This window comes from Strix uralensis, chromosome 11 (assembly GCF_047716275.1).
Source record: "Strix uralensis isolate ZFMK-TIS-50842 chromosome 11, bStrUra1, whole genome shotgun sequence".
Classification (NCBI taxonomy): Eukaryota; Metazoa; Chordata; class Aves; order Strigiformes; family Strigidae; genus Strix; species Strix uralensis.
This window is the reverse complement of record NC_133982.1, coordinates 7,034,469-7,057,456: the sequence shown is the minus strand read 5'-3', so window position 1 is coordinate 7,057,456 and position 22,988 is coordinate 7,034,469. Positions and strand designations below refer to the sequence as shown.

The following is a 22,988-nucleotide window of genomic DNA, read 5'->3' as shown; positions in this document are numbered from 1 at the left end:
TACCAATTCAAACTTTACTGCAATGTTGCTGGGGTTTTAGTGTATCACTGCCCCTGACAACTAGCAAAATAGCCAGTGGATACTGGTAATGCTAAGAATGAAAGAATGTCCAAGGAGGGCAGTAGGAAGTAGAGAAGTGGCAAAAACTATGAATAGAAAGAAGAATTGTGCAGCAAAAGCAGCCTGTAAGGACCAAGGAAAGACAATTCTTTATAATTATATAAATTACAAAGCACACTGACCCAACTTATACTGGCCCACTACTGACAACTAAAGCTGTTGCAAATTTTGAAATTCAGGTTCTGGAAGGCTTCAGCTATACCAGTGCAGTCAGATTCCAGTTTAAACATTATGCCTGACTTATGTTCTTCCTCTCTACTGTGAAAAAAGCATTGGTAGTGCAGTTTCAGATCTCAGACTTGCATCAGCTTATGGTAGCTCAAATGCTGGGGGACAGCATGGTGAAAAAAAGTAGTATGTATTTAGTTCAACAACCTTCAAGGGCTTCAGCAGCAATGCGAGATGTTCAAGCTTAGTCAGCCACCGAGCATACAGCTACACATGTCTTCATAATTAATGAGAGCATTCTGAAAACTGCATCAAAGCTATAGCACCCCTTTTCACTTTTATCCAAACCCAAGACTATTTTTCACATAAAGCCATAAACATACTGGGTGGAAGCCCAACACGTCACAAATGTGGAACCTGGCATTTTAATATCTCACAAGTAGTTTGGAGGTACTCAAAACCAGTGAAAATTCTGACCATGCTTTTTTCAGCTGTAAGATAGCAGAAAATTCTAAAGTTCTTTCTGAAACAGATTAAGCTAATACTGAAACCTTTCATGAAATTTAAGTAGTGCATTTGCTTTATTATTTAGCTTAACACTTCAGTCATGTTTCCAAGGTGACTTGCAATGATTTGTACAGTGATGAGTGTGTATTCATACCTAACCTGCTGCACTGTGTACAGTGATGAGAGTGTATTCATACCTGACCTGCTGCACTGTGTACAGTGATGAATGTGTATTCATACCTGACCTGCTGCACTGTCACTGCTCTGATGTGCTTGGTGTACATGCAGGACTTGCTGTCTTCCTAGAAAGATTTATCTTTACTTTTCTTTAAACTATCAGTATATCTTGACCACCAGAAACAGAGCATTTATTCACAGAAGAGTGTTTTTAAAGTTCACCTCCATTTTAAGTAATGAAATCTCCAGACTAGTGCAGTGCTCCTATTATACAAATTTAGCTGCCACCACTGTAACAAAGAATGGTTTATAAGCCATTCTCTGGAAATAGGGAAATTCTTTACGGGTTTTCAAAAGCTCATATTCCTACGAGCTCAGTCAGTATGTAGTCCTGCTTTCACAGATTTGCTATAAAATTAACTATTAATTTCACTGTGATAAAATTGTTAGTCTACTAATTGGGCTTTGTGAAATAAACATGAACATTAAAAAAAAAAAACAAAAACCAAACACAAAACCAACCCAGAACTTAATTCCTTAATCCCTGCAAATGGCACCTTATTGCTAGCTCCTCTCCTGAGGCTAACACAGGATCCAGCCTGGAAGATATTTTCTACAAACAGATTGTTCCACGTAGAACACTGTCTTCCTAAAACAGCTTGCATTCTTGCTGTTTGCACTCAATCCAAATGTGGATCTTTACAAATAGCACTGTATTTCACATCACTTCACAAAAATGACCACAAGTATTTCTTAAATCAGCTATGTAGTGCTTTGCCTAAATTAAAAGTATCAGCCAACTGCACCAGCCTCATAGAATAATAGAGGCTCAGGGATTTTACTGCAGCAAACTCAATACAAGTCATTCTCCTCAAAAGGTCTGTGTAAAGCACACATCTCAAAATTTTCAGCAAGTGCGCTTGCATGAAAGCTATTGTTTCTGCTGTAGCACAATGAAGGGTGAATTAAGTATGCTGTAATTTGAATAAGAGGTTCTATTGGCCATCTTCTCCAGATAAACTCCAGAACAGCCAGGTTAAAATATTTTTCTAGATACTTTTACTATAAATTCACAAATGGAAAAAGATGAGAAAAAAGTAGCACTCAACTTAAAAAAACCCAGTCTCTTCAATGAAGTTAAATTTGTATCAGAAGCTTAGTTGTGTTCCTCAGCTTGAAAGCTACTGGGCATCCCTCTCTCTGACATCACTGCTGGACAATAAACTGAAAAAATTATTTACTGGGCTAATAAGCATTAATAAAATAGGTCTCAGTCAAAAAGATGGGACATTAAATATGCTCTACTTTATATTTGCCAAGAAAAGGAATGCAGAATGGCTGCGTAAGTATAAATAGAGTACACGAATAATACAGCAGTCCTAAAGAATTTCCAGGAATTAATTCTCCAGAATTAAGATGGGAGTGTTTACTATCTTCATTTAAAAACACAGCAGGTGGCAGTGTCACACACAGGTAATACTGAGAAAATTACTATTAGCAAGAAAGCAGAAAAACTCTGCTTCAATCCAACATTTACCTAACCACAATGTGGGCAATAGAGTTATGTATTTATTCTTTATTTAAATGCCCTTACTTGAATTCTCACTAACAAAGAAGTTCTGACAAGAAAAGGTTTTGTTCATTTTAAAGTGGGTACTTGTTATGAAATAGATATTTTTCAGAAAAGGTCACAACTATAGGGACTTGATAACCAAATTGATTTCCTTTTTAATAGATACATACAGATACAGAAACATCCCAGACATATGCACACAAAAACCTTTTGCTGGGCTTTTTTCAGGTGTTCCATAACCATTCACTGATTTAACCAAAGTGTGCTCTCCCACACAATTGAAATTTCACAAGTGTCACATAACAATGCTCTGTTCCACCCCTGAAGGACCTATCATCAAATCAGTACAAAGTTAGGTGAGGCTGGCAGCCTCGACCCAGGTCAGCCCAGTATTATTGATGACAAATGCTTTGTTAATGTTTATTAATGTGATGGACACGCATAGGCCTCAGCACAAGAATGCAAGATTTCCTCTACAAAAAATTGTCAATGCTTATATCTGGTTTTCACACACCTTCTGGCCCCTGGGGTCCAGAGCAGTTGCTAACCTCCATCTTTGATAACTATGCCATTGCATTTGCCCTGTTTGATCTTTGAAACTATGCAGACTCAACCATTTTTGCATGCACCGTGTTACTAAGAGGTCTGTACATTATACAAATGTGTGTCATGGCCTTTGAAACTGCAGCATGCAATCTCTTCCCTCTTGAGATTGACTTCCTATGCACTAAAACTGATCACTGGATTTAGTCAGTGTGTGACTTGAGCCACCACGTTAAAACAACTGACATAAATCACTTGCGGAGGATCTTAACTTCTCAAAATATTCATTTTGACTGGCAAGCCAAATCTATACAATCATGCAACTGTGTGTTAACATCCTCTCATAGTCACAGAAATCTTTAGGATTTCAACTACATGTTTAGAGAATAGTGCAGGAAATGACAATCTATAACAGCAATACAGGCCTTTTACCAAAGTCTGTAGGCATTGTCATAACAACGCCAATAGACGTTCTACTTCATCTTTTTCCAGAACATCCAATAGCAGAGAAAGAGTTCATGTAATGGCAGATAAACAAGAGAGGAATGAAAGAAAAGTAACTAAAATGGGGCCACTGCAGACAACCTTAAGGAGTCTTGATTTTTCATTACAGTCTGTAAACAATGTTTTCCATGAAAAGAAACAGCTGTATGTTAAACATAATTGTTATCCATCTCTTACTGCTTCAGGCTAGGCAGCTGGTGGGGTTTTTTGTTTTGGTTTAGGGTGGGTTTTTTGTGCGTGTGTGTGGTTTGTTTTTTTTTTTTTTTTTCTGAAAGAAAAAACTACCATATTATATTGTTACCAATGATCTTGATCTAGTTATTAGGCAGGAAAAGGAAAAAAAAGTGATATGAAATTCAAAATTACAAGGCCAAAACCACATATAATTAAAAAAGACACATAAATTAAGGGTTTAAGAAACAAGTAGTGAACATTTTTTTCGGATGAGAAATGTAAGCTTCCAGCTATTGGCACAGACCTCTTATTTAGTTCTACAGAGTTAGAAACATAGTTTTAAAAATCTTAGAGAACACCTGATCTCAAACACTGATGTACAACTACCTATGTGTGTGTTTCTCTGCTTAGTTGCTTTCTTCAAATACATAGAATTTACATTCTAAGGAACATATTTTCTCATCAGAATCACTATGGCAAAAATAACTACTCAGCAGTTGCTTCTCTATGGTACTGAAATTTTAAATAAAGATAGACCAGAAGGAAAGACAACTGTGTGCTTTCTCAATGTTTCTGGATTTCCTTAAATGAGCCACTGCCAAGACATTGTGGTCTAGCATAGAATACAAATAGAATACAAGGATCTTGTGTGTAGGAAAACTTGTTTTTCAAGTAATTTTATCACCAGGTATCATTAACAGTATCAGCCCCTCCATAGGCTCATTTTTGGCGAGGAAGTTTTCATTTCTTGCAAGGTAGTCACAACTTTATATCACAACTTCTTTCTTCGAACTGCCAGTGCTGATACTTCCTAGATTCTAAACCACCAAAACCCACTTTTCTATGTGGTCAACGAGAAAGATAAACACTGTGTATAAAATTAGCTTCAGCCCAAAGGAGAGCTGAACCCAGGACTAATTGTTCAGACTTTCCTGCACATAATAACCTGTTTGGACAAACAAACAATGGCAACTGTCAGCTACCATTGATCATTTATGTTATGTTTAGAGCAAATCTTCAATCATTGTCTCTTTGGAAAGAAAGAGAAAACTGAGATAGATACTGAACTGTCAGAAGCCAAAGTCTTTGTAATTGAGGGTCTTTCCTGAAAATTTTTGAACTTAAGTCAACCAGCGGCTATGCAAGCTATTGAGCTTTTAAACATCATGAAGACTCACTAATGAGCACCTATCTGTCGAAACCCTACATGAGACAAATGCTGTAAGATTCATTGTGAACTAGAAATAAGAGTCTTGGGAAATCTATGCCTAATCAGAGCAAAAGGCAATTTTCTTATAGCATACATGAAATAAATACCTTAGAAAGTGAATTTCAGCAAGTAGAATCAGATTAGAGGTATTATAAACAGTGCTCTCTGGTCCAGCACTGACGATAGTGGAGATGGAAACAAGTAAAACACACAGACCAGCTAGTTTTTCTTTTTTCAAAGTTTAAGGCTTTTTTAAACTTTGTTGAAAATCTTTGAGGAATTTACTTATTACCGTAGAGCTATGATTTTAACTAAGTCAATGTAGACTTCAGAATGCACGAAGTAAATACTTCTGAATTTAAATATAATCTAAAAATATTCACTGCTTTTATTTACAATCCTTCTAAAGTTCTTAGGAAAATTCTCCAGATAAGCATTATATCTTTTGTAAAAAGGAACGGCTAGCTATCTGAATTTCCTCTGTAGATTAGAACTCTGGTTTAATTCTCAGACTGTTATAGAAATATCTCACAAAGAAGAAAAAGTTTAAGCAGTTTGCTGTCCCTACAGATGGCCAATTCAAATGCTCAAACACCCACACAGGAGAAATATAGCTCCAACCTCTCTAGAATACTGATATCTTGAGGAAAATTCAGCATTGTCTTGTGTTCTCCATTCCACACTATCATGAGAAGACTGATGTACTCAGCAGACAAATTTTTTTCCTAAGGCTTAATAAGACAACATAACAGCACCAAGTTGAATTTAAAACCCAGTTTAGATTCACAGCTGTGAGAAAATCTGATTTCCTGATCCACTACTACCTTTTTCACTTTCCCCCTCATCAGCCATTATGGCAAAAACACTAAGTTTTGAAGGTTTCATGATACAGTCAAAGAAAGAAAAAAGTTTCATCAGCATATGGTTACCTGGAATGTTGGAGACTGGTGCTCTAACCACCATGTTACTATTCTTAGCCGAGGGAAGAAGAGGGAGAAAGAAGTCTCTTGTTCTGATTTCAGTTTTTAACTGAATCTGAGCACACTCCTTCAAGTCAGTATGTGTGTACATATTTATTCTTTTAATTAATCTGCTTTCCTTTCCATTAACAAAATATTCCATTTATGAAAATTCAACAATAACTCTCTTTCCTAAACTTTTTTTGCGTAACATTATTCAGAAGGCTAACAAGCCAGCGTGTTTTATTTGTGTGCACTCTCAGAGAGTTCTGGCTCAACGCATTCATTCAATTTTGCAAAAAATTCTTAAGTTTTAAACATTTGTTTTCACTAGGATTGAAATGACTCACATTTCAAAAACCAACATTTCCAAATTTGTGTGCTGCCATAATAGGGAACTAGATCTCATCAAGCAGTGAGTAGGCGGTCTGGACAGTAAAGGATCCGTCTGTCTTTAAACCAATTTCTTGTAAAGAATAAAAAATTAAGTCAAGTTTGACATAACCCAGCAATTTTTAAGATTTCAGTGAACCTATATGTTTTGATTAAAATATTGTTCAGCAATTATTGTCTTTTTCAGTGCTCCACAGGAACGCTCCAAGTAATTGTTACAGAAGTGAAGGGCAAGGTGTACAAAGAGATAGACAGAATTTATTTGGCATGCTTTAGATTACATGCATCAGCAAAAATGAATGTGTGTAAAGGGATTAATATTTTCTGATGTTTATGAAACATCAAAGGACCACGAAATGGCTACCATATGTTGTTACTGACATACTTGCACTGTCAATGCACAGAATCACCTGAACAGAGATCTAACTTCAGTTAACAGTATTTACACAATTACATTTGATTACTTAACAATTTTAAACATCAAATACCAGTCAGTTACAAAAGCACTGCAATTCTATTTTCCAGATGAGTAACTCGAGTGTTTAAGGGTGTGGCTTTAAAAGGCACATAAGAATTCTGCTGCAAGACACACTAGAAGTCTGTGACAATGTAAGTAACTGCACAACACTCCAAACTAGCATTGCAATCCCCAGCTCATCCTTTCTCAGTGAAAAGCAAATGCCTTAGTGAACCAGCTGTGAAAGGAAACTTTAAATTATTTTGATCACTGACTACAGTATTGCTTATCAAGTGGCTAAGATACCTTTAAATGACCATCACTTCCATACTTTTTTTGCAGAAGTCTGCTACTCTCATGGCATTTCCATGTTCCAAGCAGAAAGTGGGTTTTATGCTCCATAATAGACTATTCTTGTCAGCATTTCTTTGGAGGTCTCAGCTAACTCATCTTGTATGCCACTTAGCTTGTGCAAGCTGATAAGATTGTAGAAGACATGAAACTCTTAATTTCATATCTAACAGTATCACTATGCTCTAATACAGACCATACAAAGTAGTACTCACTAGCATATAGCACCTTCAACACTCTTAACATTTAGAAGTTTCAACATTAATTTCCTCTATGATGCACTCTTACAGCACTTACTGTAACTTTATTGAAGAAATGCAAGACTATATTGGGCTGCTTTATTTTGCCCCCCCCCCCCCCCCCCCCCCCCCCCATTTTAGTCCCAGCTGAATGCTAAAAGTACTGTTTGTAATGGTCTTAATTATAAAGGTTTTCCCAAAATGGAAATGCATTCCCCCTGAAGACTTTATTGCCAAGCCCTTATTACCTGTAATAGAATAGGCCTGGTGGAACACCTGAATAATATATTAAGCATTCATTCACTTATGCTATGATCTCCACCTGGATCCTTAAAAAGAAGCATGTTTTCTTAAGAAAAACTGATAGTAGAAACATTCATCTGTGTGGAAAGGGCAATGCTACTATTCTGCCCTGTATTGCTTTTTATCTTGTGAACTGAATCTATTTCAGGTTCCACTGAAAATGCTCAATAAGTCTCTTGATTGAACTGCTAGAAATTCAGGTGGCCCCAGTTCAGACACATGCTGTGCTCTCACACCATTTTTGTTGTATATTTATAAACTTGAAATGTTAAGACGTCTTTCTTCCCAAAACTCCTTGGAAAGCACTATAATATCCTGGCAAGTGGATAGCTGCCCTGATCCCAAGCGTGTAGGTATGCTCACACCTTTGATGGACTCCATCCTGCAAAGCTTTTATTTCAATTTGTCTTCACTAGGTACGCTGGTAACTGAATCCTAAATCATGTCCTATTTATTGCACACTGGCATCTGTTTGACTAATGTCATTGGAAGGATTTGGAGGTTTAACTGCCTACTTGTTGCTCATCTGGCCTAGGCCTTTGAAAATGTCACACACTTGTGTATCTGTTGGTGGATTAATCAATTGCCTGCCTGCCAACAGCCTCTCTGCTAGAGTTCCACACTCCCTTCTTTGTTTCTTGCCTCTGGTGTTGGGGCATTTTGTTGACTCCACTCTGCCAATGTGAGCATTATTCATCTGCCCCAGAAACAGGTCACAGACCTCAGCAGATAGAAAAGAACAAAGGCAATGAAGCCACCCCAACAATAACACCTCACATCAGACAACACTAACACTTCAAAACCAGAGTATTTTAAAAATATTTTTAAAATTTATTTTCTAGTACTTATTTCTTCAGTGACAACAAAAATGGAAACATTGTGGAAAGCTGTACTTTTTCAATTAAAAGCTTAGTTCAAATGAAACTCCACATCTTTAGCATGCAGTTTGAATTACAAAATTTCAACTTACTCTTCAGCACTGCTAACTTTTGGGATGAAGCTGAGCCAACCTAACAGCTTGCCCTCATCAAAAGGGAACATTTACTCCCCTTCTTTCCCTTTCCTTCCCCTCTCTAGGTACTCAGCTGACTGTTAACCTGGCAGAAAATTAATCCAGCATAGGAGAAGTGAAATATGCCTTTACTAAACTAATTCACTCTGGATAATTTTGTTGATTGTGCTTAGGTGTTGGTATCACGGTACTTAATATATAGGCAGAGAGGAATATTTAACATGTATATTTCGCACCCTTCCATTGTTTGTTTGATCTCAAAGTTTAAGACAATTGCTACTGCTTTAGTTTCTTCCCAACATTAAATCATACCACTCATTTGAATTTACAAGCAGTCTGTATTTGAACAAACAACATCTATGTTTCCTACAGGTTACAAGGAGCTGAAGAACAGCTAGAGCACAAAAGTGTTCTATGGCTGTCCTCTGATTAATCAAATATAGGCTGTTTCAATCACACTAATGTCTACTGAATTGTAACCACACAGTGGTGTACACCATATACATATATCATGTAGCGATCCATGAATATTGGTGCAACTTTTGCCAAGGTGAGAAATGTAAGGCTGCCTTCTATTTTGCTGAACCAAACCAGAGAAAAGCAATCATTTGGTGCATACGTGCCTTGACTGATGTGAATGATCAAAACAGAAGAGGAAGACTGTTGATGTGTTGTTGACTTAACTACTGTATTGCAGTAACCAAAATTCTAAAGCATATGGATAATTAAGTAGTTTCCCCAAAAGCTGTAGCAAGGTAGATAAATTGTGTATACCTTCTGCTTAAGAACAGAAATAACCTTTAAAATCTTTAAGTTCTCATTCTGAGGTACATAAGCATGACATGTCACAAGAGCTAGCACAAAACGAACTACTTAGGCTAAGTCTGTGATTTGATGCTACAAATCATTTGGTGGCAATCTCACTACTTCTTCCAACTGCTCAGTCCCACCACTGACAGGTTCCACTGGTGTTAAGCCACACGAATTTCCTGATCTGATTTAGAGTTTGGTTTGACAGACAGTTGGATTTACTCAATTGAGGGCATGGCACAAACCCAGGAATGAGCGGCTTGGACTGCCTTTGAACATCACAACCCAATATTGTTGCTAAATGCTTCATATTGTCACACAATGGCCTGTTCTATGTGCCATGGTCCACTGAAGGACTGAAACAGAGGTAAGGCAGACCCATGATGAATATCAGTGCCTCCTGCCAGAACTGCAGCATTGATAAAACTGTCTAACTGGCTTTAATATCACTTCAGCCATATTGTTTAATGCTCATTATTTGAAAACATGGCCCTAAATGCACTTTCAGCTAAGTTATGTATTTCCCAACTCTACAAACTTGCTTAACTCCCTAGATTAGGGAGGGCTCCTACATGCGCCTCCATGTGTAGGAAGGCATACAAAAGAATAGATGGTTAACTCTGGAAACAAAGTTTTGTACTCAGAAAAAAACCCCCAAAAGCAATAATGTTAGTAGCCCTGTGTGCTGGCTTTGGCTGGGATGGAGACAATTTTCTTCATAGTAGCTAGTATGGGGCTATGTTTTGGATTTGTGCTGGAAACCGTGGTGATAATACAGGGATGTTTTCCTTACTGCTAAGCAGTGCTTATACAGAGTCAAGGCCTCTTCTGCTCCTCACCCCACCAGCAAGTAGGCTGGGATGCACAAAGATTTGGGAGGGGACACAGCTGGGACAGCTGACCCCAGCTGACCAAAGGGATGTTCCATACCATATACCATCATGCTCAGCATATAAAGCTGGGGAAGAGGATGATGGTAGGGGTACATTTGAAGTTATGGCATTTATCTTGGCAAATAACTGTTACACATGATTGAACCCTGCTTTCCTGGAGACAGCTGAACACCTGCCTGCCGATGGGAAGTGATGAATGAATTTCTTGTTTTGCTTTGCTTGCATTCATGGCTTTTGCTTGATTTGCTTTATCTCAACCCACGAGTTTTCTCACTTTTACTCTTCCAATTCTCTCCTCTATCCTGCCGTAGGGGGAGTGAGAGAGCAGCTGTGTGGTGCTTAGTTGTGGGCTGGGGTTAAACCATGACACCCTGTGAGTACTTCCACATGTGTTATATCTACTTTCAAGGACATATGCATAGAATTCTGAAGACTTGAAACAGATAATCTTTCAACATTAAGAATATGTGCCCTATATACAGGTACAATTAATATTTAAAGCTGCAAATGTGCAAATAGAAATAAAACAACTATTAGAGGAAGAACATGTTATGAGACATGTACAGAGGAAACTTGAAGAAATCCTCCATGTACTCTTATCTATGATAAAAATTAGTATTAACTCAGGCTAAGAAAACTTTTAAAGAACTTCTTATGAGCAAATACAAATGTTATGACAGCTAAGTTATATTAGGATTTTAAACTTTGTGTCTACAGATCACAGGGAGTAACTACTAGAGTCAGAACACGATTCTCACGTTTCCTGGCCTATCCAGGTATCTCCATTCCACTTCTTATTCCCCATTCTTCCTTTCTTCTAAGCTTCTAAGCCCTTCAAATACCTCTAAATTAGTCAGGCAGATGCCACAGAAAAGACTAGAAAGAAATACGAGCCCATCCAGAATTTGTTACTCAGCATATCTGAAGTGTGTCAGTGCCACCACAGCCAGCTCAGTTTGCCCTTCATGCCAGTGGAAGCCATAAAGCTTCCCCTGAAAAGGCCTAGATATTAACCCAGGACACAATGTCTAGCAGAATTCCAAGAATACAAAGGCCAAATTGGGAACTAAAAAAACCAATCCATGCTGGCTATAGAATAAACAATACTTGCTGGCTATACAGAATATACTAGATGGGACATGGAAAGTCACATGGTCTAGTATTCTCCTGGATAGGATGAGAGTAGCTAGGCAGAGACTAGGAAAGGAGTAAGGCAGCAATCTTGTTGCAAGTGCTGGCAGTAAGCAAGTGCCTTCTCTCCCTCTTTCCTTTCTTCTCATCAGTTCTCAGCCCCTGCCTGCAAGCCCTGGATGTCACAGGGTTAGGAAATTGTGAGGGATGGCAGGAAGAACTGAGCAGCCTGATGATACCAGAAATAACCTGATTTAAAATGTTTAATTCCCATATAGTGAAGATTGTCTTTTCTCTCATATGCCCTCCCACCAAGATTTTTCTCTTATTAGATATTTTTTGCCAGTAAAAAGATACAGCCAACTTAGCCTTACCTACTTCCTGGTTTAGGTATTTCTTTTCCATAGAATTGGCAAGAAAACCTTTAGAAAGTAGGAATTGGAAAGGCTCCTAAAAGCAGACAAAGAAAAGGACACTTGCAACCAACAATACAGACACAAAAGACCAAATAGGCTAATACAGTTATGCAGTTGTTACATGCTGCGAAGGAACATACATGACATTGTGCACACTCCAGGCAGCTCACAAGTGTAATAACGGCTCCTACAACTGAACTATAGAAGCTGAGTGAAGACTAGCTCGCTTTAGCAGCAGCTTGTATGGCAGTCTCTAAAAGTAAGAAGTGGCAGTTATGACCCAAACACAGAATAATATTGTTTATTTTTTAATTTTCACTGTGTATGCAAATATTAGTCTTAGGTAATTTTTAAAGTACTATTTGAAATATGTATAATATCTACCATAATCTCTCCAGTTTAGAAAAATTAAGATTTTTATTAACTTTAGCTAGACAGTGCAAAGAAAAAGTACACAATCCTGTCAAACAGTTCTGCGATGGTTTCTTGGGCTGCCTTAGATCTCTCTGAATTTATTAGATACACAGAAGAAAAACAGGACATACCTTATATGACACTGTCTGTTACACAGCCATCTTCAGATCAATTTCTACAATTCAACAGTAGCATTAGCAGAATGAGCACTTGAGTAAAACCACACAGAAAGGTTTTTACTTTAAAATGTTACCCACTAAAGAAATCTGTACCCATGGAAATCTGCACCAATTCCTATAACACTATATACAAGTAAGAAATAACAAGTGAACCATCATCACAGTATATTTTTTCAACACTTCCAGAACTCTAGGCTTGGATCCAGTTTGCAAAACTTTTGACAGCCACTGATTTATATGGTCTATGCTCTGCATTGACCATATCAACTAGATGATTTTAACAGTATGGCATCCAGGCAGGAGGAGGGTAGGCAGAAAAGCTCTAAGACAATAGCAATAGAATACAAAGATTCATTCCCCCACCTTGTGGGTAACTACTGAAACAACAATTTACAGTAGCATCTCATCATTTGCAACCTAGACACATATTCATCTATCAAATTTCACACATAGATTTCTGCCATACTACAGTGAGTCAAACTTTAAAAATCTTTGCGATTAACTCAAAGTTAAGTAATATGATGTTTTATTTTTAATATTCCACAAAAACTTAGAGAATGTCTACTCTTTTGATGCTTATCAGCATCAGTAATCAATTACTCAAGGTTGGTGTGCTCTGTTGAAGTGTGAAGAATGTCTTAACCGTGTACAGAAAAAAAAGATAGCTAACGGGTTTAAATTTAAAAGAAAAGTTTCTCCAGGACCTTCACCACGATAAGCTTACTGATACTATTCTAATTTAAAAACAATTGTACAATTGCTCCCGAATAGGCTTGTCAGAACGTCATTATACTAAACATTTGTTTTCTCTTGTTATTGTTTATATACCTTTGAAGACAGGATGAGATCTAAAGCTGGGTTGCTTAAGTGTAAGTTACTGACTTTTAGATACTAACTGTGCTGCTTTTAATGATAATTAATCTGCAACAATTCCATGGGATCAGTTGCAGAAGTCTTTTTGGACTCCTTAAGATCATCTTAGTGCAACGTCATAGCTCTTTAAAAGTCAACAGCAAACTTCTTTTCAGCAGGGAAATGGAAAGCACAGCCAGAGGCGAAGACAACAGTAAACACAAGAGGAAGCTTTATAAGCATTATACAGTCCTCATACATCAACTAAATCAAGGGCAGATTCAGGGTCGCATTTATCAGAACAGAGACGAGGACCTGCACAGCTCAATGATTTACCTATAAAGCTTTGATTATATATGAGAGGAATTTTATATCATACCTGATGGGGAAACGTTTCAAATCCCTAGAAGTACGCTACAATATACAGTGTATATGCAGCTTCCCTATTTTTCAACTCTCTTCTGGACAAGCATTTTTCAGAATAATACATCCTTACGGTGCTTACCTTTGATAAGCAGCAATCTAGAAACAACATGGACACACACACACACAAGATGAACACTGGAATCTGAGCCTTCTCATATTATCAGTAAAGAGAATTTCCAGTGTTCCAGCTGCTGACTCCAGTAAAGTGTCTGAGAATAGCTCTGCCTCCCTGACTGAAAACCAAACAAAAATTTATTTTCCTTGTTAAAATTCAACACAGTTATTGTTTTCAAAGTAGCACAGCTTGTCTTCATAAACAGATGAGGTATCTTTCCAGTTACTGATGTAAAAGGAATTTGTATCAGGATTTCAATATATCAAATTAGCTATTTTACCAGCTTTTTCTGCTAAAGAATTAGCGATTTTACAGATGTCTTCCTTGCCGCCCTGCCCCAATGCAAATATGAAAACCCGATCAGGATAGACAGTGAACATTTGCACTCTAAAATAAATGACAAAGAATAGAGTAGGAGTTTACTTGGTGACCTGTAGGAAGGGTGAGGATACAATCAAGTTTTAAATTCACATGTTCCTTTGAATAGGTCAACTCTTTCCTTTTAGAGTTATTCCTCCTTTCATATTTAAGCTTTTCTCCTTCAGACAAGTCAGGTGACTAGATTAAGCTACCATCTTACTTGCTGACAAACATCTTGAAAACTCCAAAACAGGAGCAAATTGCAGCACAGAGATAACAAATGCTGAAGTCTGGAGATCTGTGAATTTGCATCATTGCTACTTAGTGATTATGCAAATGAAATCCGTAATCCAAGGAAGAGAATTACATAAGGATCATTAAACTGAACAATATTCATATACTTGGACAAATTTTATTTTACATCTAGACACCTAATAATTTTTTTTTCCTTCAATCTGCCCTTCATATGCTGGTGGCATTGTATGTTTATGATAATTGCCTTCTCCCTCAAAAGCCCACCTTTGCCCAGGAAATTTTAATAAAGAGACTAAAGCTTTGATTTCTCCCATGGAAACTGAAGTTGTATATGTTGATTCTCAAATCCCTCCACTTGTTTCTTATATTAAGATTTCTTTTGAAGTGGTCAGTCCACTGGCATCTATTCCAATTTAAGTCTTCACACACAGGTTCGACTAAATGCAATTTTATAAACTGTTGAAAGAATTATTTTGTCAAACAGATGCTAGATAGTTTCAAAAGGTTGCACGAGTCAGTTTTCACTTTTAAAATTAAATCATTTTAATTTTCAGAGTGACCCAAGAGCCTGTTATATAAATAATCCTTGTTCTCAACCAAAGACCACGATGAGAATATGCCTAGTGTAATCACTGTTTCTCTGCTACAAAAAAAAGCATATTTACTGCCAGCAATTAAATAAAAATATTGGTACCTTGATTGTTAAGCTGAATTACTTAATTTATCCTCTCCTTCAACTTCACAATTAATCCCCTCTAAAACTATTTAATCTCTTACTACTAAAACACTCCCTATTCACTGTTTATAATATGCCATTCTTCAGACTCTGCAAGTTTTGAGAAAACGGTTAAACATGATGGTGAAAGGTGTAAAGTTGTTTTGATGGTTAAAATTTAAACCAACCCGGGAAACAGAACCTCACATCTTTGGGGGTTTCCTTTCTTTTTTGGAAGAGACATGGGTATTTCAGATTTCTTATTGCAAAAGAATCGCAGAACAGCTGGGGTTGGAAGATATCTCTTGAGATTGCATGGTCCAACCATAGTCAGTTACAGCAAGTTGTCCAGGACCATGTCTACTCAGGTTGTTAATATCTATGAGGATGGAGATACCACAATCTGAGTGGTTTTGTATGTTGGGGGCGGCAGTGGTGGTATTTGCTTCTTTTAAAGCTTCACTTAAGTAGTTTTAAGTGTTTGGCTTATTGTAATTCTGTAGAGAATGACTGGTAGTAGTAAACTTAATTAATATAGGGTGCCTTTGAGAGGAAAAAGTCTGAATAAAATCCAATTAAAATTCCTATTGCAAGAGATCCTGAAAATACCTCTGAACAGTTAACAGCAAAATGGACCAAGCTCATTTAATAAATTAGTAAAGAAGCTGACTGTATTTCCAAAATACAACATTTCAGCATGTGAAGACTTACTAGTCTCCAGATCGGACAGAAATTCAATGAGAATTATCAAAGTAAAATACTCCCTAAAAAACCCCCACAGTTAAGTGGAATTGATAGCACCACCCTGTGAAGAACTACATATACCTATTATCTATTCCAAAAGTTCTCATGTCTTTCTCTTTTTTTAGTTTTTAAAGCATGAGATGGTTCTAAAAATCATAAGCAAAAGCATGTTAACATGTTTTTAACATGAGACAGTTTGATTTTATTATTTTCTGCTACTGTCCTTTAAAATGGTTACTAGGTTGAACTAGATCTACACTGAGCATGCTGGGGGAGAGAGGGCAGGACAGAAAGGATTGAGAAAGTTTCAGAAAGGAGGCTACAGCTCAAGCAGAAGACAGAAAACAGTTGCAAGGACTAAACACCCATCCAGGCCTTACTTTAGAAGCAACAACGTTTAAAATCATAGCGCAAATAATTGCATATAAAAATTTATTGTCTTTTTTTTTTTTTAAACACAGACTTGAAATACATAGACAGCTAATTTAGTTAACATTTGAGCAGGGATTTCTAGAAAATAGGCGATATCACAGAATGAAAGGTTGTACCACATTTTTTCCATCATATCAAATCAGATTAATAGCCATGTGCACACAATAGCAAAAGAATCATTTCTACCGATGCTCTCAGATGGTGTTTGGAAGCTTACCTTCAAAGATCTTACGCTTTTTAGTTTTAGTGAGATCACAGGTACAGGTTAAGAATACATTTATAGAATCAGCCCTTAAGTATAAAGAGAGTTTAAAAATCCAGGCCTAGTTCGCATGATTGCTCCACTTACTGAATAGATCTGTCAAGAATATTGCCATTTTTATTCATTGTGTTTGTATCTATAGTTATTATCTAGTACGAAATTAAATAAAAAACCAAAATCATTCTTTCCAAGTGAAGTTGGAAAGAGCACATTTTCACCAGTAAGTATTTGCAAGGACACTTTATATCTTATTTGAGAGCCAAAGACGGACAGCAAGAGCTCTTCATTGATCACTGAACTCAAATCTGTTTGCTCATATAGCCCTTGACCCAGACAGTTACTTACGTATGTGCCTAGTATTAAGAACAGAACTTGTCTCAATGAAGTTTGTGGGATTATTCATACCATTAAGAACTAGGCATATACTTTAAATGTGCTTAAATATCTTGCTAAACTGAATGCTAACAGTCTTCAGGAAGAGAAACTGCAACAAAAATATTGTATTAGAAGTGACTTTTAGCTTAATGAGATGGCACTCTTCCTGTGGAGTAACTATACACTGAAATATGGAAAGCTAATTACTTTGATTTAAGCTTTTGACATACAATGCTGTCTAAAACCAGTGCGCTGTACCTTCTGGAGAAGTCTTTAAGCTACAGTGATACAACCAAAACCAAAGACAGAAACATTACAGGTGAATGATATTTTTTAAAGTGCAGATTTTCATTTACAGCATGTGACAACATTCCAAAGTAAGCACTTCCAGACAACAATAGCCTATTTCTTTCATACATACTCATTCTTATGTTGTTCCAGTGCAGTATTTTCAAATATTAAACAGACAGGGATGAAACTATAGTAGCTAAATTGTGTACACTTCTTTCAAAATTTAAAGAGGATGCTGCCTAAAATAGAAGGAGTTTTAAATTACTTTCAATCAGTAACACAAGTTTTTGCAAAACTCTAGAACCACAAGTACTACAACCTGTTTGTAAAACAGAGTGCAAGTCAGATAACCACTTTATTTTAGAATACATTTAATAAGATCTCCTGACATGAAAAAGGGCAGAAAATTTCAGAGTGGGAAAATATTTTTGCAAAAGTTCTGATTTTTTAAATGTGTTTTTTAGAATAATGAAATCCATAGTTTTAAAAAGCATAGCTTCTTAAAATAAAGTGTTTATGGCTGTTAACTTTGAAGGAAGACCTCAGATATTTTACCTTTACTTTCTGCACAATGTTTCCATGTTGCTTCTAATCAATTTTAGGGATAAAATTGCACATTAAAGGTCAAACGCAACAAATCCTGTCATTATCAAGATAGCGTTTGTGGTTTCTTCAACTGCAAGGATGCCTGCTTCACCAACTTTTGTTGTTTTCTTGTTGCCTGGGCTTCCTGAATGGCACAACAAATCCTCTGTAAAGCAACATATTGAAAGAAAGAAAATTAAAGCACACAATCTGCACTTTTCTTCTGTAAATAAAAAACATTAAATAAATACATTCCGTAAATAAATATATTCCGCAAATAAAAATACTAAAAAAAGCTAATTCCACAAACATTAAAACCAACACACTCACTGGCTAGTTTAAGTTAGATACATAGCTTCTGATTCATATGTGTAATATTCAACCCAGAAAAAGCATCAGTGATATTATCAATCTACTCTGATTTTTTGAGTAGTAATATTAATGTCATTTACACTTAACTAGATAAACTGTCCTCAGGCAGCACCCCAATAAAAGTGATCTAATTTTAAACAGATAAGCAAATGACCTTTCCAATACTATGCTCTGGAGGCTTTCAAAGTCAGTCCATTTACAGATCCAGCATGAAACTCATGTCCAGTCAGCCTACACAGCTGGGAACTACAGCCTGTACTATTAACACACATACACTGTAAAACAGCAGTTAGCATTTACATAGCTATTTCACAAAAATAATATTCCCTAACACAAATGTAAGGATGCATTCCTTCTGCCTTTGATGAATTTTCAATATTATGGCATCAAAGGTCTCTTAAATAAATATACTGATTAAGTACTGCAACATACTAGATCCATTAATCAGTACGCGTCAACTCCTGACATCCTCTTTCTGTTGCTACACATCATTTTTAGCGAAAGCTTAAACGCTGTAAGAATAAGGTCTTTTGAGGAAAATTTAGTATCAGATCAAATTAAGCCATTTTTTCTCTTGTAAAATGAATAGGAAAGTACTGAGAGCCTACAACTACTAGATTCAGTCTGAGGTAAAGAGCCTCAGAAGCAGACTATGTTCAGGTCAAACAACCAGGAGGTTTGCATTATCATTATCTGGAAATATAGAAGAATCATTCACAATAATTAAGAGAAGACGTAAATGACAGCAGACACTTTTGAAAATATTTACAACGAAAAGCACTCTCAAACTGGATAGTTAGTTGAAATCCACAAAAGGATAAATTAAAATAGAACCCAACAATAATTCTAAAATTAGAAATAACTTAACTGAACAAAGCAGTGCAACTAAGCCAGTCATTTTTATTTAATTCCTGAACTCAAACAATCTAATAGTTAAAATAAAACCCATGTCTCAACTGTCTAACATTAAACATATTGTACATCATGCATAAAATGTACATACATAGCATTAACACAGCGATACACCTCTAGTCTGAGAAAATTAGTGTCAATGTGATATGCATAAATGCTGGGGGGTGGGGGATGGGGGCAGGGCAGGGAACCAAAACAAAATGTACTGGGGTAGCTTGGATGGTCACTGATTTTACTTGAGTAATTCCAGCATTTAGTGAAAGCTGAGGGTTTGAAATGCTTGTAAGGGCTTTTTTTATCCATGATTTCAATAAAACTCGTTTATACAACAATGAACATTAAAGAATAAGCTAAGCTGGATGGGCAACATGCATCAGATGTACCTGAAGTATTTAAAACATTTATGGATTTCAGATAACTCATGGAGGCTGGAGAAAGATTCAGAGGACTAAAAGAAGGACAAACCTAAAACCCCTGTTTGCTTTTTAGGGGAGACAAAGAACAAGGAAGCCACAGATAAACTTAACCTGATCTTAGAGATACATGTTTCATGCACATACAGAGGTCACAACAGAAGCCTTCACAGAAGTGACAATTATTTGTGAGGCATACTTTTTATGTGTCTTCCTATCAAATTGGTATATTTTTACAATTGGGATCTAGGCAAAGAAGTGAGATGGCAAAATGAAGAGTACTACTGATAAACTCAAGAAACAGAAACCCACAGAAGGTAATTGGGTAGTGCTGCACTTCAGGACAGAAAAATTTATTTTCGATGTCTACATACCAGCATAAACACTAGTAAAGGAACATGCAGTTAGGCAATAACAGAAAAAAGAGAATTAAAAACAAGGAAATATCCTTCTGGTGTGGCCTGCATGTTTTGTACAATGTTCCAGCTTTGACCATGACACTAAGTTACAGACAAACTAAAAGGATTTAAAGTAGTTAACCAAAAGCGTGATTTGGAAGACATGCTGCAAGAAAAAGCTGAAGGAACTTTTTCTTTGGACAAGAGACAGTAAAGAAACAATATAGACTCTTCCAGTAGATAAAAAGCTTCAAAATGATAGCAATTCTTTTTTCCTTCTTGGTCTAACCCCTTCTTTCAGAAGGTTCAATCAATTTAATAGAAGCAATTGGGCTCCTATTCTGATTCTAGCTGCTGACTTGCTATTTACTGGAACTACAATTTCAAGTTTCCTTCCAAGATCCTGTGGATCTAACTGATTTAACTTTTGGTATCAGGTAGAACTCCTCCTCTCTCATCATCTGATACAAAACTACAGTTAAGACACATGATTTCCCAGGTAAATCTTTCTACTGTTGACATATCCTGGAATTATACAAATTGTTAGTTCAGCTTACGTGAATTAGCTATGAGACCCACCCATCCACAGAACAAAAGCACCCAAAATAAATCAGCCTCTCCAGCATCAATATGAACAAACATTTAGAGATTAATGATAGAAAACCCAGGTGGGGGGAGGGGGGAGGGTGGGAGTTGGGAGGAATCTAAGTAAGCCTTTTCATACAAGGTACGCTTATTGGGTTGGTCCAGTGATCTTGAAATAATGAAGAGCTAGCAGAATTCAGAGGTATATTGAATCCTAGAGACCATAATGAATTTTACCTAGTACTTTCAGTATCACCAAGCTGCTTTCCATGATTTACCTGAAGTCATGGCTAACTGGGGAGGTCCCGTTGGACTGGAGGGTAGCAAATGTAAACACCCATGTACAAGAAAGGCAGAAAGGAAGATCCAGGAAACTACAGACCTGTTAGTCTGACCTCAGTACCAGGGAAGGTCATGGAGCAGGTCATCTTGAGTGCCATTAAAAGTCATATAATGGACAACCAGGGGATCAGGTCTAGTCAGCATGGGTTTATGAAAGGCAGGTCCTGCTTGACAAACCTGATCTCCTTCTATGACAAGATGACCTGACTTTTGGACAAGGGAAAAGCTGTGGATATTGTCTACCTGGATTTTCGAAAAACATTTGACACAGTTCCCCATAGAATTCTCACAGAAAAACTGGCTGCTCATGGTCTGGATGAGCATATGATCTGCTGGATCAAGCACTGGCTGGATGGACAGTCCCAGAGAGTGGTGGTCAATGGGGTTAAATCCAGCTGGTGGCCAGTCACAAGTCGTGTTCCTCAGGGCTCGGTGCTGGGACTATTTCTGTTTAACATCTTTATTGATGATCTTGGTAAGGACATAGAGTGTATCATCAGTAAATTTGCTGATGACACCAAGTTAAGTGGAAGCGTCGATCTGCATGAGGACAGGGAGGCACTACAGAGAGACTTGGATAGATTGGATTGGTGGGCCAACATTAATGGGATGAGCTTCAAAAAGGCCAAGTGCCAGGTCCTGCACTTGGGCCACAACAACGCCATGCATGGCTACAGCCTTGGGGAGGTGTTGCTAGAGAGCTGTCTAGAAGAAAGGATCTGGGGGTTCTAATTGACAAGCAGCTGAACATGAGCCAGCAGTGTGCCCAGGTGGCCAAGAAAGCCAACAGCATCCTGGCTTGTATTAGAAATAGTGTGACCAGCAGAAGTAGGGAGGTGATAGTCCCCCTGTACTCTGCACTGGTGAGGCCACACCTGGAGTATTGTGTCCAGTTTTGGGCACCTTAATACAAGAGAGATATCGAGGTGCTGGAGCAAGTCCAGAGAAGGGCAACAAAGCTGGTGAAGGGCCTGGAGAATAAATCCTATGATGAGCGATTGAAGGAGCTGGGACTGTTCAGTTTGAGGAAGAGAAGGCTGAGGGGAGACCTCATCACCCTCTACAACTGCCTGAAAGGACATTGTAGAGAGGTCAGTGCTGGTCTCTTCTCACAGGGAATTAGTGACAGAACAAGAGGGAATGGCTTTAAACTGCAACAGGGGAGGTTCAGAGTGGACATTAGGAAAAAATTTTTCACAGAAAGAGTGGTCAGACAGTGGAATAGGCTGCCCAGGGAAGTGGTGGAGTCCCCATCCCTGGATGTGTTTAAGGGTCATTTAGATGAGATGTCGGGGGATATGGTGTAGGGGACAACTTTGTAGAGTAGGGCTGATGGTTGGACTCGATGATCCCAAGGGTCTTTTCCAACCTGAAAGATTCTGTGAATTATTTTCCGTTTGGGAAGTTTTAATATAGAAGACATTAGACTTCATGCAACTTCAACCTTAAATTATTATTGCATATACTCTCCTGAATGCTTTAAACTATCTTGTTTCATCATTCTCCTGGTTAAACTCATTTTTCAACATGAAAGTATGGTAAACAGTCCTCAGGCACAGCAGCCTATTCTATAATTGGTCTCTGAATATTATCAGCTTTTTTACATGCTGAGTTTCAACAACTGTTAACAGTAGCATAAAGAAAGGAGATGATAGGAAAAAAAAAAGACAAAAAAAGACTATACCCTTGCTGAAGTTTCATCCTGAAGCTGAACTGCCTTTATGCATTCATGACCTGTAATGTCCTTCCTTTGGAACATCCTTTGATCCTGTTGCAGAGGGGAACAAAAATGTACTTCAGGTGACTCACAAAACAAGAATGCAGAATCTGATACTTCAATGACTTCAATGTCAACTTCAGGTTACATTTCAATGTGGCCTCTGTCCAACGCAACTCACACTTTCAAGAAATCTTAAGTAAATCCTCTCTCATAGTCCCACAGTTAGCAGTTAGAACTATAAATAAGTTAAGAGCATGTTTGGACCTCTAAATAGTGTTAATTAAAAAAAGTTTGCATGCTT

General features: G+C 37.3%; 1 protein-coding gene and 1 long non-coding RNA gene across 4 annotated transcripts in view; one reads left to right on the top strand and one right to left on the bottom strand.

Moving 5' to 3' along the window:
* LOC141948393 (uncharacterized) overlaps positions 1-22,988 on the top strand; it is a 57,473-nt gene that overhangs the window by 32,081 nt on the left and 2,404 nt on the right. The window lies entirely within an intron of this gene.
* Positions 16,416-22,988, bottom strand: part of VPS13C (vacuolar protein sorting 13 homolog C) — a 97,773-nt gene continuing 91,200 nt past the window's right edge. For all 3 annotated transcript variants that reach the window (XM_074880756.1, XM_074880757.1, XM_074880758.1), the window contains 2 exons: positions 22,652-22,735; positions 16,416-18,111 (listed from right to left, as the gene is read on the bottom strand). In XM_074880756.1, the coding sequence (XP_074736857.1) occupies positions 18,010-18,111; positions 22,652-22,735 (186 nt within the window). In that variant the 3' untranslated portion in view covers positions 16,416-18,009. The remainder of the gene's footprint in view (positions 18,112-22,651; positions 22,736-22,988) is intronic.